Source organism: Bos mutus, chromosome 20 (genome assembly GCF_027580195.1).
Source record: "Bos mutus isolate GX-2022 chromosome 20, NWIPB_WYAK_1.1, whole genome shotgun sequence".
Taxonomy (NCBI): Eukaryota; Metazoa; Chordata; class Mammalia; order Artiodactyla; family Bovidae; genus Bos; species Bos mutus.
In genome coordinates, this window is record NC_091636.1 from 898,503 (window position 1) to 917,693 (window position 19,191).

Here is a 19,191-nt window from a genome sequence, read left to right on the forward strand (position 1 = left end):
TTCACTCCTGACTGCAGGCTAGAAACAGCCCACCCCAGTCCAAGTTTTGAAATTGGTCCGAGGATCAAAATGATAAATGTTTCCAAAACGTTGACATATGAAAAGTAAATATTTGGTTGCACAATTGGGGTTAAAACGAGGGTCAATCCACCCCACTCTCCAAGCGCCTCTCCTCTTGCTGCCAAGCCCAGGATCCGAGGTTGAGTGCGGTTTGTAAGATTATAGCGCTCGCTCTCATTTAAAGGGCTGTCAGCATTTCCATTCTCCGGCCCCGTTCGGAGAGGCATTTATAACCGAGCCATAAAAAATTCACCGGGGCTGCAACTTGGCTTCTCGGAGGCTGCGCTCCAGGCAGGGCGGGTTTTGCAAGCACCCACTCTGAAATGGTTTGGTTCCTAAGAAGTTAGACCTTCAGACACACTCTCAACTTTCCTTGCAAGGGCAGCCAGAGAGCGGCTGGCCCATGCTGATCTCCGAGCTGGTCACAGTCTCTGGAGTCCGCTCTCCTAGTCCCCGTGCCTTGCAGCCCCATCACCCTTCCGCTTTCTTCTTCCCTCCCTCTTCAAATAGCGCGGGCCCCTTCCTCTCACCCTAAGACCTCACCGTAAGACCTCCCTGGCTGCAGTGTCATCTCCTCCCTTTCCTTCCGCCAGCATTCTCCTTGGAAACTGTCAGCTGGCCCTGCGTCTGGAACCCTTCACCCCTGGAGGCACTGCTCTTCGCTCATCACAGGGGGCCTCAAGCCCTCTTTCCTTAGACCTGTCCAAAGCCACAGACCCCCAACTTAGAGGGTGGAGGATCCGATCCAGGAGATGGGGAAGGCAGAGACTGCAACCAACGCGACCAAGGGAAAAGGAAGGCTCTGGCGCGCCTGGGGCCCCTTCTGTGGGACCCAGGTGGGTGGCCCGGGTGGGGTAGGGCGGGGCGGGGGTACTCACAGGCGCTCGGCGTTGCGGGGGATGCCCCGGGGAACAGCCCGGAGGCCCAGCCCATGGCAGTCCACGCTGGCGGCGGAGCAGGTACACTTGGTGGGGCAGGCGGCAGCGGGGGGCCCGCTCAGAACACTCGCCAACGCCAAGGCCAGCATCAGGCGGGCGCGCACGGCGGCGCCGGCCCCCGTCCGCCCGGGGGCCATAGTGTGCAGGGGCCCGCGCCCGGAGGAGGCTACCTCGGCAGGGCAAGACGCGTGGAGCCCGCGGAGATGCGCTAAAAGCACGGACGGCCTGGGGAGCGGGCAGCGGAGTTAGCGCGGAGGAGGAGCGAGCTCGGCGCTCAGGCGCACGGGGCGCGGGCGGAGCGGGGCGCGCCGGGAGGCGGCGGCGGCAGCAGCTCCATCGGCGGGGCCGGCGCTGCCCCGCTGCGCATCGCTCGGAGTGCCCAGGTGCCGAGCGCCCCCTGGCCCCACCGGACCGCGGCCCGGGGCGCGGGCCGGGTCGGAAACCTGGGGAGAGCGCAGTGGGGCGCGGCGCCCGGAGCGGTCCGGCTTGGGGCCGGGCTCGGGAGCGCGGCGGCGACGGCGGCTGGGGCACGGGGCGGCTGGGTGAGCTGGCCGGCGCTCGCTCTCTCCATTCACTGAGCGGGGCAGACACCGGAGACGCGGGGCCCACCCCTCCCGCCCCCCCAAAAACGCCAGCTCCGCCTCCCATTGGCTGCGCCGCGCGTCATGTCGACTAAGTTGGGAACTTTGCTGGAGCGACCGGGGAGCACGAAGGGAGGAGGCCACAGAGGAGTGAGAAGGAACCGGGCGGGAAGAGGGACTCGCTCGGCCAGCAGGGCCCCAGAATTGAGGCTTATTCACTCTAGGGAGCCAAGGACTGAACAGGCTGGTGATACATTTTCTTTATTCCAGCACTGAGCTAGGCATGCTACTTACAGTTTTCTCTGTCCCAACATCGTCCCGCAAGAGGGAATTTGTAGACCCCTATTTTATAGATTAGAAACTCAGAGCTCAGAGAAGTGAAGTGACTTGCCTGAAGTCACACAGCCACTGGGGACCCCAAACCGTGGCCCTCTCATTCACCATGTTTTACTTCACAGTCCATCAAAACTGCAGCCCTGCCTCATCTACAAAGATCCTCAAAGATCCTGCCTGATCTTGGCCAAGATCCACTTCTTCCTGAAGGACCTGTTGCATTGACACGACTGCCCTCCACGGTCACAAGTGTCAGAAAACGGCCACCTGAGTTGTTCAGGTCACTGTCCGTAAGCCCTACTTGGAAGCATTGCTTCTTTGCCCAGCCCCAACACTGGCTGTGCTGCTAAGAGTAGTGATGGCTGGGCCATGAACCCCTAGATTGAGAGTGCTGGGTTCCTAGGCCTTGAGCTTCTGTTTCCTGACCAGGTGACTTTGGGTCAGCCATGTCACCTGAACCTTGGTTTCCTCAAAGCAAGGAGGCCACATCACTGTCTGGGCCCCCCTCCCTGGGTTGTCTGGGCCATCAAAGAAGAGAAAGTGTGATTTTCAAAACATTCATTGCATGCAAGGCAACCCTTTGGCCTCTAGTGCCTTCCTCTCCCAGTGCCCGCTCTAAATTGGCCAGGTCTGAGCTTTTCCAGATGCCCCGGGGAGGGCATGTGTTAGGGGCTCCATAAATACTTGTTGGAATGATTTTGTTTGTTTGTTTGGAGGGAGAGGGCAGGAACTGGAGGAAGCATTGCCCAGACTTCCTTGAGGTCTGCTCACAGTGAAAACATCTGAATGAGCCTTTGCATATATACACATTCATACACACACACACTCATACCTGCAAATACACCAATGCCTACACACACCATCACACATATCATCACACACATCCACTTGTATTCAAACATGCTTCCACATACTCTTACACATTCACAGTCATATAACACATGTGTGCATCATGCTCCCACATACCCTGTGCCAGCAACAACTATTCTCCTGACATTCTTCCATTTTCTTTCCTATAAATGCTACTCTGATTCCTTCTACTGCATTTTCCTTCAAGGGAACTTTCAACTGCTTGGACTATAGCCTATGAATATACAGCAGAGGTGCAGATTTTATTTTGTTGTATTTAGCAGATTTTCAAAGTTTTAGCCCCGGGCACCCAATTGTATGTACATGTACACACACATGCACTTATGCACACACTCCAGCCCCTCCATCATTCATAAACACATTAGGTGCAATTTACTGCTGTTATTCTTGGGAGCAGCTTTCAGCACAGATGCTGTTGTCATCGCCCTCTGGTGGCCATAGACGGTCGACGGGTGACTTCAGCATTTAAGAACTCTAAACATCCTTTCCTCTGAAGCTTTCCTCCAAACCTTGAACCAATTTAGTACCAGGACTGAGGCAGATGAGAGAACTGGGCAAAGGCCCAAGGGCACACAAGTGTCTCAGACTGTCTGGAAAAGAAAGGAGTAGGGGTTTCTTTGTTTTCTCAAATGCATACTAGAGCGTGTTTTGCAATCCCTTCAGGCTGGGCTCTAAGCACAGTATATGTGTGTGTGAGTGAGTGTGTGTGTGTGTGTGTGTGTGTGTGCTGGGCTGGGCTGGGCTCTAAGCACAGTATGTGTGTGTGTGTGTGTGTGTGTGTGTGCTGGGCTCTAAGCACAGTATATGTGTATGTGAGTGTGAACGTGTGTGTGTGTGTTGGGGTGGGTGGGGTGTTTTCCATTTAAGCTGCTGGGAGGGGAGTTCATGAGCCTGACTAGATCTTTAAGTGACTTTATAGGCATTCAAGTTTGCTCTTCCCTGGGAGAGTGACCTTAGAACAGAGCCCGGAGTCAATCAACCCCAAGAAAGGGGAAGTGGGAGAAATAGGAGGTACACAGGACACTGGCTACCCAGAACCATGGAGTGTGTAGGCTGGAACAACCGTAGACATCATTTAATCCACTATCTCTGTGTTCTGAAGATTGCTGCTTCCACATGTTTTTTCAAGGGCGGAAGTTTCCTTGGACAAAAATAAAGTAAGGAGTGCTACTCACTTTCACCTCTCCTGGTGATGGCATCACTGATAAGTATATTAAAGAGTATTTAAGAATCCTAAAATAAAATGGTTTAAAGTTTATTCAATTCAAGGGACTTCTCTAGTGATTCAGTGGCTAAGACTCTGTTCTCTGAAAACAGGGGCACAGGTTCAATCCTTGGTCAGGGAAGTAGATCCTGCATGCCACAACTAAGAGTCTGCAGCCACATGAAAAAGAGCCCACGTGCTGCAGCTCAGACCCAGCAACCAAATAAATATAAATAAATAGATATTGTTTAAGTAGTGTTAAATTCAGTTTCCCAGTATCACTGGCCCTTTTGCATGTAAACTTAATATTCTTTTGAAACTTTTGGAGAACCCCCAATAAAATTCAACCCTTATATCTAATAACATGGAAATTAAGTCTCAGAGAGGGAAAGGCACCAGTACAAGGTCACGCAGTGCATCGATAAGCCAGCCAGAGCCAGATCCCAGGCTCCTCATGCCCAGTATGGGGCTCCACCCACTCCCCCGCTCCACTGATTCCAAGGAATCTGCAGAATGTGTCAGCCTTCCCATGGAAGAATTACTCTGTGTAAAGAAGTCTAAGTCCTTATGAGGTCAGGGTATTGGGTAGGACTTTATGTCTAAGTTCCAGAGATGACTTTTATACTCTGTGGAATGATTTTCAGACTGCTACACAAGTCTCTGGGGATTTTTGGATCTTTTTTCAAATCAAAAAAATGTTCCCTTTACTTTTCCGTAGCCTTCTCAAAAGCAAACTATCCACCCATTCCCCCAGGAAAAGCCACCTCAGACTTTCTCTTCCAACCTGTTTTCTGTCTCAATATAAGGCCATTTTAATGATAGCAGGTTTTCTGGTTGCAGCAATAACTAACTGAAGTAAAGAAATGAATTTTTAAGAAGGTTTTGGGGTAACGTAAAAATGTAAGGAACAAATTAAAGAGGGGGGTTTCAAAAAAGACAAGAACCAGGGCAAGAACTAGGTGCCAAGCACCTAAGATTTCCAAACAGCCAGGAAGAAGAGATTGGTTGGCCTGCTGACATCACATGATCACCCCCTTGGTCAAAGAAGACAAGAGCTCATGGGTGAGGGTCCTTTGCAAACTACACTCAGCTAGGCAGGTAGAAGTGGTGCAGTCAAAGGAGACTCAGGGAGCTGTTCGCTAAAAATGTAGGGGAAGGCAAACAGAACCAAAGCCTCTTGTCTCTGCCTCACACCACAGCCATTCAGTTCCTGAGCCCTGTTAATTCTCCCCATGATTATTTTCTGAATCTGTCCCCTCTTCATCTTTGGTGCTCCTATCATTGTTCCCGGTTATGAAAACCAGCTTTCATATGGCCCTTGTTCACATTGGCCCCCGTATCAGTTCTCTAATTTTGTTTGTCCCTCCCACTCCCAATCCATCTTTTGCTCTGATGATCAAGGGACCTTTCTAGCAAATCTGACAGTGCAATCTTGAACTTTGAAATAGACTTCTGTCTTTGCCACCTCATCTCCCACCACTCCCCCACACCCTCCCAACACCCCTCCTGGAACATTCTACCCTGCTCTTCCCTATCTGGGTCTCCCAGAGTCGGTTTAACTGTTGATTTCTCCAGGACATCTTGCTGAGCCAGACTATTAGATTCTCTAGGGCAGTCACCATATATAATCCATTTGTTCCAACATTTTAATATAAAAATTTTCAAACATTCAGAGATGGCTAATCCATTTTTGCATGCTTGATGCCTAGAGGTACAAATAAATCTTTGATGACTGATGAATGAATAAATGAACGGATCCATGAATGAATGATCCTCCCAATCTTCCTATTCTCCCGTCATAGTTTTACTTATTTTAATTAACACTGCTTGATCTTTGGAGGAGGAAGAGGTTACATTCTTCTAGAATTCCTGGGAGGTTTCTTTCTAACTATATATATTCTCTCTCACTCTGATACATTTTCTCCTGCTCCGTTAAAACTTAACGTTTATGCTGGCCATTGTGTAATGGATTGTCCACATGGTTCTCTGCCCACTGTCTCCCGATTCTGTTACCGAGGAAGCTGGCCTTGATGGGCTACATCACCTGCACACTCTTGGGTCTGGTCGTGCGGGGAACTAGCAGGATACAAGAGACCTGGAGGAGAGCAGGCAGGACTTCCTCCACAAGGGCTTCAGTCTGGCTGTGGCTGCCTTCCTCTATCAAAGGTCACAATTCACGGCTTCTGATCTGTCTTCTAATTTCTAGTGCCATCCCCTTGCCTCTTTGGGGATGAGAGTAAGAATAGCTGCCTGTTATCCTAAACCTGACAGTTCCCATCCCCTGTTGATTCCTTAACCCTTGCCTTGCTTTTCTAAATAATCCCCTTATTAAACTGTCTTCAGTTACTCCTTTGAGTTATGTCATCCATGTCCTACCAGGGACCCTGAAAGGAACACACTGTTCACCAAAGCAGATAGATCTCTGAAGAGCAGCTGAGCAGGGAGGGGAGGGAGAGACAATGAGACCCCCACTTTGACATTAAGACTGTTATCCCCATTAAACCCAAAGAACATGAACAGGGTTAAGGAAAGATACCTTGTTTCCAATGCAAAGTCTTCTTTCTCTCTTCTCTGAGAAAGCAGGACCAGTAAGGCCTTATTGACAGTTAATCTATTGTCTCCCCAAGAAGCAGGATCCATTCTGACAAGATAAATACCTCATTTTAAAATAATATATTTTGGAGAAGAAGATAAAGAAACAGAATCTTCCAAAATCCAGGTATACCTATAGTGGATAACTGTTACTCTTTACTCCAACTATTGTGATTGTGGCTCAGAACTTTCTTGTTCTTACATAATCTTATTGCCCTCAAGACTGATTTTTTAGGGGTTCAGCAAATGACTGAAATGAGCAAATCAGAGTCTTTCCTAGGATTTTTGTAACTAGAACTGGAGAAAGAGACCTAGTTCCTCTGTGATTACAAAGCTGGAGCACGTGATGAACACGAGTAAGTGGTCATGCTTTCAGTTGTGTGGCTCAAGCCGCTATAACGGAATGGATCAGAACCATTTTCTAGAAGGGTAAATGGCATCTAGCTTAATTTAAGCAATCAAACAACCGATTATTGGGACCTTCCTACATGCCTAAGAGAAGACACAGACCACAGCTGCCAGCAATCCAGTTAGGAAGACAAAATTAAGATATATGAAAGAAAAGAAAAGATATGGCATACAATTAAATGCTAATTGGTATGGGTCATATAGTCATTGCTATGAAAATTCTAAAGAGGAAGAAAGCGCTTCAAGCTGAATCAGGAGGGCTGAGGGATACCATTTGGCTTTGGAAGGATGCATATATTTGATGAAATCAACAACAGGGAAAAGAGTCTTTGCGTTGAGGGAAGCAAAGGCAAGAAGGCAGAAATAGTATAGTGTGTGGGGTTGGTGAGAGGGCTCTGGGAACGTGGTGTATGAGGGTTTGGGGACATATTTCTACTGATCTGAGACAAAATTTGCGAGAAAGAACTTGGATGCCTGATTTGCCTTTGGAGGGGGCTTGGTCACCTTGCCAGAGAAGCTGGAGGACGCTGTGTAGAGACAGTGACTCTGACTTTGAGCAATGGTACAGATTGGAATCCCCAGAAGGGAACCTTTAATGTGACTCCAGGTCAACTTTGCCCTGGTCTGAGAGGAGGCCAGATGATCTGGGGTGCTTTTGTTTCCCTGAATTGTTGCATTTAGATGGTGAGTCAGCCAGAGTGATGCCCTGAGCGGCCTGGCAGGTTGGTGAGTTCAGTCAGTTGCCTCTTCAAACTATCAATGAAGATTTGTCTCATATTTGAGCAAAGCAAAAACTGTCACTGGGGAAATGGCTCTCCAGTCTGAGGAGTATTAATCACCTAATTAACCAGAACACCTGCTCATAAAACTTATCCCACCCAGGGAACCAAATTAAACAAAGCACGAGGATGTGCCGCACGGACTTGGTGGTGACATCTGCATCTTTGGCTGGCCTCCTTGGGCACTGGGGCTCATGAAACTCTCTAGCCAGCTGTTGGGTTTGCAGAAACTTTGAGAATACTAGCTTTGTTTAGCAAATAGTAATCAGTACAAACAGAGAAACTCTTCTTGCAACTTACCTGGAATCATGGATGTCCCTAATGAACTAGGTACTATTCTGAATATTTTGCATATACTAACTATATAATCTTCACGGTAACCGACTGAAGTCCCCTGCTGTAGCAGAGACTGGCTCCATGCTCACAGATCAGATCCAGTTTCTTTTCCCTGGACACACAGGAAGACTATATTTCCCAGTTTCCTTTGCAGTTACATGGGGGCCATGTGCCTCATTCTGACCAAATAGAATGTGTGCAAAAGTAATGCATACCATTTGCACAGCTGGTCTTTGGAATCTCTTATATAACCAGGTAAGACTTCCTTCTGACTGTTAGCTGGGTATAATAGAGGGGATTCAATGAAGGATCCCAAAGTATCACTGAGAGAGTAGTAGAGCCACAAAAAAGAAGACACTGGAGTCCCTAAATTACCACATAGAAAATAGTGATCAAACACTCTGTAACATGAGAAAAACTTACACTCTTACTCAGATCTTGGGGTTGTTTATTTCATCCATTAGCATTAATTACCCAGGCTGAAACACCAATGCAATCTTGGCAACTTTGTTTGCACAATCACACAGGACCAATCTTAGGGAAAGCTACTACCTGTGTGTGTTACAGTTTCAAAAACAACAGGGAATTCCTCCCATCCTGAAATCATGTTTTATTCTGTTAGCTCATAGATAAAATGCTTTTTAATAAACACCCTCATTATCTGCATTTTCTTTCTTATTCATATAACATATCTTTGCTGAGTATGTTCAAGGTACAGGTAATATTAATCATCTTATAGTGAAGACAAAGTAAACATAAAGTCTTGTATGGGCAACAGATATAAATCAATTAAACAAGAAAGTAGATAACTACAGATTACAAGATGTTAGGAAGAGAAGTAATAAGGTGACATGATAAAGACCAACTGAAGTTAACAGATGTTCCAAAAAGTGGTTAGGGAAAGAGACTCAAAAGACAAGAAGAGTCTTGCTATGATATAATAAGTTATGGAGTAGGGCAGGTCACTATCCCAAGAGACGAAATAGAACACATGAAGGCCCTGCAGTATGGCATGACTGGTTGGAGGAAAAAAAAAAAGGCACTATGGTTAGATCCCAGAGCATGAGGGAGACCTGTTCTGGGAAGATCAGAGTTATTTCTCCCTCACTGTTGCATTGACCCCAGTCTATGCAAATTACAACAAGTGAGCTTACCTCTGTCACTTGTGTGTATGATGAGAAACGTAAGCTCTTAGATTAACCTGATCTGATACAGAATCTATTTTAGTTCCAGGGGTATTTATATACAACTGCTAGTCGCTCAGTTCTGTCCGACTCTTTGCGACCCCATAGACTGTAGCCCACTGGGCTCCTCTGTCCATGGCATTCTCCAGGCAAGAATACTGGAGTGGGTAGCCATTCCCTTCTCCGGGGGATCTTCCTCATCCAGGGATTGAACCCTGGTCTGCATTGCAGGCATATTTTTTGCTGTCTGAACCACCAGGGAAGCCCCAGGGGCTGATAAAAGGCAAATTAGTTAAGGGAACTGTATTAAAGCTATCCGCATAGGCAACATCATATTTTCCCACAGTCTTTAGGTTTTTTGATCCTGCTGGTAGGCAGGGAGGAGACATGAAGAAGACCACCAGGGTAGGAGATTAAAGCCCTTCTAACCTACGCTTTGAGTCAGCACTCTTTGACTGAATTCTCACTCCTGGGGAAGGCATGTAAAATATTTTATTGTACAAATATCTGTTTTGCCAAGTTTAGCTAGCAGCACCATCATCTCCTCAAATGGCCAGACCAAAAACCTAAACGTCATCTTCAACTCCTTCCTATTTTCCCTCTTAATTCAATCCATCCATCAGCTCACCAAAACCTCTCAGTTCCTCAACTAAAGTCTTGGTGAGATCCTACCCCCAACACTATCTCCTTGGCTGCCTTCAAGAAGCCTCTCTGGCTTCTCACTCAGGCCCTTCAACCAGCTCTCCTATTCAATTCCTCAGTCACACTCCAGAGCTTAGAGGCATTTCCATTACTTAGAGACTAAAGGCTAAGGTATACACATGGTAAAGAAGGGTCTTTATTAACTAACCTTTACACTGCCTTTTTATCTTGCTTCAGTTCAGTTCAGTTCAGTCGCTCAGTCATGTCTGACTCTTTGCCACCCCATGGACTGCAGCATGCCAGGCTTGTCCCTGTCCATCACCAACCCCCAGAGCTTGCTCAAACTCATGTCCATCGAGTCGGTGATGCCATCCAGCCGTCTCATCCTCTGTAGTCCCCTTCTCCTCCCGCCTTCAATCTTTCCCAGCATCAAGGTCTTTTCCAAATCAGTCAGTTCTTCGCATCAGGTGGCCAAAGTATTGGAGTTTCAGCATCAGTCCTTACAATGAGTATTCAGGACTGATTTCCTTTAGGATGGACTGGTTGGATCTCCTTGCAGCCCAAGGGACTCTCAAGAGTCTTCTCCAACACAGTTCAAAAGCATCAATTCTTCTGTGCTCAGCATTCTTTATAGTCCAACTTTCACATCCATATATGACTACTGGAGAAACCACAGCTTTGACTAGACAGAGCTTTGCTGGCAAAGTAATGTCTTTGCTTTTTAATATGCTGTCTAGTTTGGTCATAGGTTTTCTTCCAAGGAGCAATCGTCTTTTAATTTCATGGCTGCAGTCACCATCTGCAGTAATTTGGGAGCCCAAGAAAATAAAGCCTCTCACTGTTTCCATTGTTTCTCCATCAATTTGCCATGAACTTAGTTTTCTGAATGTTGAATTTTAAGCCAACTTTTTCACTTTCCTCTTTCCCTTTCATCAAGAGGTTCTTTAGTTCTTCTTCAATTTCTGCCATAAGGGTGATGTCATCTGCATATTTGAGGTTATTGATATTTCTCCCTGCAATCTTGATTCCAGCTTGTGTTTCATCCAGCCTGGCATTTCTCATGATGTACTCTGCATATAAATTAAATAAGCAGGGTGACAATATACAGTCTTGATGTACTCCTTTCCCAGTCTGGAACCAGTCTGTTGTTCCATGTCCAGTTCTAACTGTTGCTTCTTGACCTGCATACAGGTTTCTCAGGAGGCAGGTAAGGTGGTCTGGTATTCCTATCTCTTGAAGAATTTTCCACAGTTTATTGTGATCCATCCATACAGTCAAAGGCTTTGGCATAGTCAATAAAGCAGAAGTAGATGATTTTCTGAAACTCTCTTGCTTTTTCTATGATTCAACGGATGTTGGCAATTTGATCTCTGGTTTGTCTGCCTTTTCCAAATCCAGTTTGAATATCTGGGAGTTCACAGTTTGTGTACTGTTGAAGCCTGGCTTGGAGAATTTTGAGCATTATTTTGTTAGTGTGTGAGATGAGTGCAATTGTGCTGTAGTCTGAACATTCTTTGGCATTGCCTTCCTTCACAAATCCCCATTCCCACCTGAGGCTGAGCCATAGAAAATTAATGTCCCCTGACTGCACTGAAGTATTTGCCATTTGTCATCTTATCTCATGCTCTTCCTTCTTTCTGCAATTCCCTTGCCCACCTCTTCCCTTTGGTGAAATTTTCCTGGTCCTTCTTCATGCAACTCAAGCCTCACCACCTCTGTGAAATATTTTATACTGGAAGGAGGAGAAGGGGGTGGCAGAGGATGAGATGGTTGGATGGCATCACCAACTCAATGGACATGAGTTAGAACAAACTCTGGGAGAGAGTGAACGACAGGGAAACCTGGTGTGCTGCAGTCCATGCAGTCACAAAGAGTTGGACATGATTTAGTGACTGAACAACAATAACAAATATTAGAGACGTCTTCATTTGATCTCTGGCTATAGAAATTTCTATTACTGTAGACCTTACTCTAATGTAATTTTCTCTTTACACTTCTCCCTTCATCCCCAGTTAGACTGTGAGTCCCTCGAGAGATGGAATGTGATTGACTAAACTCCTTGAGAGAGTTATGTACCCTCAGTGGTGTGTCTGAATCCTCTTTACCATTCTTTCTTCAATCCATCTCTTTCAGAATTTCTTCCCAATATTCTACTGAAACTGACCTCCCCATTCTTCTAGTTACTTAAGCCAAAATTCTTTGAATCATCCTTCCCTGCTCTCTTTGTTTTATACTCAACATCCAAACAATCAGCAAATCCTGTTTATTGTTTCTTCAAGTCCAGAATTCTACCATTTTGCTTCATGTCTACTGTTCCTACAAGTGACTGTCACGTCTGGCCTGGATTATAGTAATAGCCTCCTACATCCTAGCTTCCATCATTCTCTAATGTAATTAACTTCTAACCCATCATTCTCATAATGTTAAAATATGTGTAAGATCATATCCCTCTTCTAATCCAAAGCTTCTAGCAATGATGCAGTAACAGGAACTGGATTTATCCTCCCTTCTTAAACACATAGAAAACTGGGCACAATGTATGAAAAAAATGATTTTAAACACTGGAAAATTGGAAGTGCATGACTGTGCTCCCTGAAATGAGAAACAAATGAGATGAGTTGTACAAGTTTGCTCTCACTGCCTAGAGACATTTTCCAAGCTGAAGTACAGGGAGAAGAACTAAGCATTCTCTCTAAGTTGAAGAGACAAAGATTAGAGAGGCCAGTGAGTCTTGAGTTGTGAGACTGTACACTTGATAAGTAGTTGCTCAACAGAAGAGACTTTCTGATTCTAAGAATCTACATAGAGGCTCCTCTGAGTTTCTGGCTGAGAGTTTGTAAGAGAGGACTATATGAGGCTGATGGAACCACCAGAGAGCAGTAGAATAACCCTAATTCCTACAGTTCACACTGGAATTCAGTGTTTCCACTGGCCACAGTGAAAGTCCCTCATAATACACAGGCCACTTGGTAAAAACCTCAGAAGAGCATTGATTTAATAATAGAGCTAGCAACACTACAAAGAGGATGTACCTATTAAAAGCTTAAAACAAATCTCAAAAGAATTCAACTGAGTTCATATAACTTAACTGTGAGATAGGATAACATTCCACACTCTTGAAAAAAAATATACAACATGAGCACTCAACAATGTCAATTTCACAAAGACTGGCATTGTGCTCTGTTGTGTCTGACTCTTTGTGACCCCATGGACTGTAGCTCACCAGGCTCCTCTATCTGTGGGATGGTCCAGGTAAGAATACTAGAGTGGATTGCCATTTTCTCTTCCAGGGGATCTTCCTTACCCAGGAACTGAAGTTGAGTCTCCTGTATTGCAGGCAGTTTTTTTTTTTTTTTTTTTTTTACCACTGTGCCACCTAGGAACCCGTTCAGAATGATTGTCATCTAATAAAAAGTCATCAGGAACACAAAAAAGCCTGAAAATATAATTTATAAAAGAGAAAAAAGTAAAATAGAAGCAAACCCAGAAATGGTAGCAATGATAAAATTAACAGACAATGATGTTAAAATAGCTATTATAAACACACTTGAAATTTAAAAGAAGTAGAAAAAAAAATGAAGATACAGAGAGAATCATATGGAATTTCTAGGGCTATAAAATACAATATCTAAAATGAAAGGCATTGGAGGGATTAACAACAGGTAAAATCCAGAAAAAGAACTTGCATCCAGGATTTTTTTTAAATTGTACTGCTTCATAATTAAAAGACAAACAGCCAAATTAAAGATAAGGAAAAATCTTAAGAGATACTTCATTAAAGAAGATATAGAAAGAGATAGGTGCAAAAAATCATTCAGTTCAGTTCAGTCGCTCAGCCATGTCTGACTCTTTGTGACCCCATGAATCGCAGCACACAAGGCCTGCCTGTCCATCACCAACTCCCGGAGTTCAATCTGACTCATGTCCATCGAGTCAGTGATGGCATCCAGCCATCTCATCCTCTGTTATCCCCTTCTCTTCCTGCCCCCAATCCCTCCCAGCATCAGGGTCTTTTCCAATGAGTCAACTAATCGCATGAGGTGGCCAAAGTACTGGAGTTTCAGCTTTAGCATCATTCCTTCCAAAGAAATCCCAGGGCTGATCTCCTTCAGGATGGACTGGTTGGATCTCCTTGCAGTCCAAGGGACTCTCAAGAGTCTTCTCCAACACCACAGTTCAGAAGCATCAATTCTTCGGCACTCAGCCTTCTTCACAGTCCAACTCTCACATCCATAAATGACCACTGGAAAAACCATAGCTTTGACTAGACAGACCTTTGTTGGCAAAGTAATGTCTCTGCTTTTCAATATGCTAAAAATCATTAGTCATAAATAAATGCCAGTTTAAATTTAAAGCTACCACTATATAGCCACTAGAATGGCCAAAACCAAAAAGTATGAAATTACTAAGCTTTGATGAGGATATAGAGAAACTGGACCCCTATTCATTGCTAGTAGGGATAAAAATGGTATATATGCTTTGGAAAACAGTTTGGCAGTTTCTTAAAAATTAAACACATATACTTATCATCATATATAGGACTCAGTAATTTTACTTCTAAGTGCTTGCCCAAGAAAAAGGAAAAGATATATCTATAAGAAAACCTGTATAGTGATATTATTCATAACAGCCAAAAATTGAAACTCTGTGTATATCCACCAGTTGATGGCTGGATAAAAAAACTAAAAATAATATATTCATACAATGGAATACTACTCAACAATTTAAATAAATTAAAAGAAATTCCTGATACATGCAGTCATACATATGAAACTCAAAAACACATAAGGGATTTGATTTAGGTCATACCTGAATGGCTGAGTGATTTTTCCTACTTTCTTCAATTTAAGCCTGAATTTTGCAATAAGGAGCTCATGATCTGAGCAACAGTCAGCTCCAGGTCTTGTTTTTGCTGACTGTATACTTCTCCATCTTTGGCTGCAAAGAATATAATCAATAGGATTTCTATATTTATCATCTGGTCATGTCCATGTGTAAAGTCATCTCTTGGGTTGTTGGAAAAAGAGTGTTGTCCATGACCAGTGACTTCTCTTGACAAAACTGTTAGCCTTTGTCCTGCTTCATTCTGTACTCCAGGGCCAAACTTGCCTGTTATTCCAGGTATCTTTTGACTTCCTACTTTTGCATTTCTAATCCCCTATGATGAAAAGGACATCTTTTTTTTTTTTTTTTTTTGATGTTAGTTCTACAAGGTATTGTAGGTCTTCATAGAACCAGTAATCTTCAACTTCTTTGCCATCAGTGGTTGGGGCATAGACTTGGATTACTTTGATGTTCAATGGTTTGCCTTGGAAATGAATTGATATCATTCTGTCACTTTTGAAATTGTACCCAGGTACTGCTTCAGCAATACGTGAACTGTGAACTTCCAGATGTTCAAGCTGGTTTTAGAAAAGGCAGAGGAACCAGAGATCAAATTGCCAACATCCCCTGGATCATAGAAAAAGCAAGAGAGTTCCAGAAAAACATCTATTTCTGCTTTGTTGACTATGCCAAAGCCTTTGACTGTGTGGATCACAATAAACTGTGGAAAATTCTGAAGGAGATGGAATACCAGATCACCTGACCTGCCTCTTGAGAAACCTATATGCAGGTAAGGAAGCAACAGTTAGAACTGGACATGGAACAACAGACTGGCTCCAAATAGGAAAAGGAGTACGTCAAGGCTGTATATTGTCATCCTGCTTATTTAACTTAAATGCAGAGTACATCATGAGAAACGCTGGGCTGGAAGAAGCACAAGCTGGAATCAAGATTGCCGGGAGAAATATCAATAACCTCATATACGCAGATGACACCACCCTTATGGCAGAAAGTGAAGAGGAACTAAAAATCCTCTTGATGAAAGTGAAAGAGGAGAGTGAAAAAGTTGGCTTAAAGCTCAACATTTAGAAAACGAAGATCATGGCATCCGGTCCCATCACTTCATGGGAAATAGATAGGTAAACAGTGAAAACAGTGTCAGACTTTATTTTGGGGGGCTCCAAAATCACTTCAGATGGCGATTGCAGCCATGAAATTAAAAGACGCTTACTCCTTTGAAGGAAAGTTATGACCAACCTAGATAGCAATTGAAAAGCAGAGACATTACTTTGCCAACTAAGGTCCATCTAGTCAAGGCTATGTATGGATGTGAGAGTTGGACTGTGAAGAAAGCTGAGCGCCGAAGAATTTATGCTTTTGAACTGTGGTGTTGGAGAAGACTCTTGAGAGTCCCTTGGACTGCAAGGATATAAAACCAGTCCATTCTAAAGGAGATCAGTCCTGGGTGTTCATTGGAAGGACTGATGCTGAGGCTGAAACTCCAGTACTTTGGCCACCTCATGCAAAGAGTTGACTCATTGGAAAAGACCCTGATGTTGGGAGGGATTGGAGGCAGGAGGAGAAGGGGACAACAGAGGATGAGATGGCTGGATGGCATCACTGACTTGATGTACATGAGTTTGGGTGAACTCCAGGAGTTGGTGATGGACAGGGAGGCCTGGCATGCTGCGATTCATGGGGTCGCAAAGAGTCGGACACGACTGAGTGACTGAACTGAACTCAACTGCATTTCAGACTCTTTAGTATAATAGCATTAAAAACATTAACTATTTAGATGCAAAAGACTGAAATGCTGACAATGACAAATGTTGATGACAGAAACCAAGACAATCTTATAAATGGATAGATACAACTGTGCTCATGGATTGGAAAATTTAGACATCAATTTATCTCAAATTGATTTACACATTCAATGCAATCCCAATCAATATCCTAGCATGACTTTTTTGTGTAGAAATTGACAGGGAAATTCTAAAATTTATATTGAAAAGCAAAGGAACTAAAATCACTGAAATAGGTAATTCTGAATAAGAAGAATATAGTTGGAGTAGTCACATTACCCACTTGAAGACTTACTATAAAGACAGAGTAATCAAGATGGTGTAGTGTTGACTAAAAGAGAGACACAGATCAAGGGAATAAAATCAAGAGTTCAGAAATAGACCACACATATATATGGTTATTGATTTTCAACCAAAGTGCCAGAGTAAGTCAGTATGTAAAAGATAATCTTTTCAGCAATGGGTGCTGGAACTATTGGCCATTTATATGCTAGATAAATAAATAACCTCGACCTTTTTTTGCACAATATATATAAAATTAACTTGAAATGGTCTGTATCTAAATTTCAGCGTTACACATATAAAAACTTCTATAAGATATAGGAGAAAATCTTTTTGATTTTAAGTTAGGCAAAGATTTCTTAAATAAGCCACAGAGAGCACAGACCATAACAGAAGAGAATTGGTAACTGAACTAAATCAAAAGTCATCTCTTCTTTGAAAGATATTAAGAAAATTAAAGATAAGTGACATATATCTGATAATGGCTTTGTGTTCAGAATATTAAAAAAACCTCTCAAAATTCAGTAAGACAAGGAAACTAATAAAAAATGGGTAAAAGATTGAACATCAGATCAGATCAGAGATCAGATCAGTCGCTCAGTTGTGTCCGACTCTTTGCGACCCCATGAATCCCAGCACGCCAGGCCTCCCTGTCCATCACCAACTCCCGGAGTTCACTCAGACTCACATTCATCGAGTCGGTGATGTCATCAAGCCATCTCATCCTCTGTCGTCCCCTTTTCCTCCTGCCCCCAATCCCTCCCAGCATCAGAGTCTTTTCCAATGAGTCAACTCTTCGCATGAGGTGGCCAAAGGACTGGAGTTTCAGCTTTAGCATCAGTCCTTCCAAAGAAATCCCAGGGCTGATCTCCTTCAGAATGGACTGGTTGGATCTCCTTGCAGTCCAAGGGACTCTCAAGAGTCTTCTCCAACACCACAGTTCAAAAGCATCAATTCTTCGGCGCTCAGCCTTCCTCACAGTCCAACTCTCACATCCATACATGACCACAGGAAAAACCATAGCCTTGACTAGATGAACCTTTGTTGGCATACCCTTTACCAAAGAAGGCATATAGATGGTAAATAAACATTTGAAAAGAAACTAAACATCACTAGTCATCAGAGAAACTGCAATTAAAATCATAGTGAGAAACCACTACCTACTCACTGACTAAAATTAAAAAGTGCCATTGAGAATGTAGGGCACCTGGAGGCCTCATACACATTAGTGATGGGGATGTGAAAGGTTAAAGTCTTTAGCAGTTTCTAGTAATGCTATCTGGAGAGGGCAATGGCACCCCACTCCAGTACTGTTGCCTGGAAAATCCCATGGATGGAGGAGCCTGGTAGGCTGCAGTCCATGAGGTCGCTAAGAGTTGAACACGACTGAGCGACTTCACTTTCACTTTTCACTTTCATGCATTGGAGAAGGAAATGGCAACCCACTCCAGTGTTCTTGCCTGGAGAATCCCAGGAATGGGGGAGCCTGTTGGGCTGCCATCTATGGGGTTGCACGGAGTCGGACACGACTGAAGTGACTTAGCAGCAGCAGCAGCAGCAGTAATGTTATCAATTCACTTACTATGTGACCCAGAACCCACACTTCTAGTATTTTAACCAAGAAAATTGATAACCCATGTCCACAAAAAAACCTGTTTACAGATATTTGTAGAAGTTTTATTTATAATAATCACATAATAGAAGCAACCCAAATGCTCATCAACTGCTGAATGGACAACCAAAGCTGGGAAAGATTGAAGGCAGGAGGAGAAGTGGATGACAGAGGACAAGATGGTTGGATGGCATCACTGAATCCATGGACATGTGTTTGAGCAAGCTCTGGGAGATGGTGAAGGACAGGGAAGCTTGATGCGCTGCAGTCCACAGGGTCACAAAGAGTCAGACACAACTGAGTGACTGAACAATAACAAATGTAATGGAATACAACTTAGTATAAAAATAAAGCGTCAATATAAGCAACAAAGATGAATTTTAGAAGCATTAGTGAAAGAAAGTATAAAACATACATACTCTATAATTACATTTATATGACATAAAAATCAAAAAAACATATCTAAAAACAGATTGATCATTGGTTGCTAGGGACTGGCTGTGGGAGGAGTTGATTAACTACAAAAAGACAGACGGAAACATTTTGCAGAAGCTGGCAGGCTACAGTCCATGAGATTGCAGAGTCGGACATGACTGAGGCTGTGTGCACACACACACACACACACACACACACACACAGGAGGTATCAGGGTTCTGACATAAAGCAGTGGGACTTGTATTTTCATAGCTGACATAATTATACCCCGAGTAACTGGATCCATTTTGTGTTTCTTCCCTTTTGTTT

At 44.0% G+C, this 19,191-nt stretch overlaps 1 protein-coding gene across 1 annotated transcript in view; it reads right to left on the minus strand.

Annotated features, from left to right (window-relative positions):
- The window catches only part of SLIT3 (slit guidance ligand 3), a 717,795-nt gene extending 716,218 nt beyond the window's left edge, over window positions 1-1,577 (minus strand). The window contains exon 1 of the mRNA XM_070357383.1: window positions 939-1,577. Within this exon, the coding sequence (XP_070213484.1) occupies window positions 939-1,135 (197 nt within the window). The 5' untranslated portion in view covers window positions 1,136-1,577. The remainder of the gene's footprint in view (window positions 1-938) is intronic.
- Window positions 1,578-19,191: the final 17,614 nt, after the last annotated feature.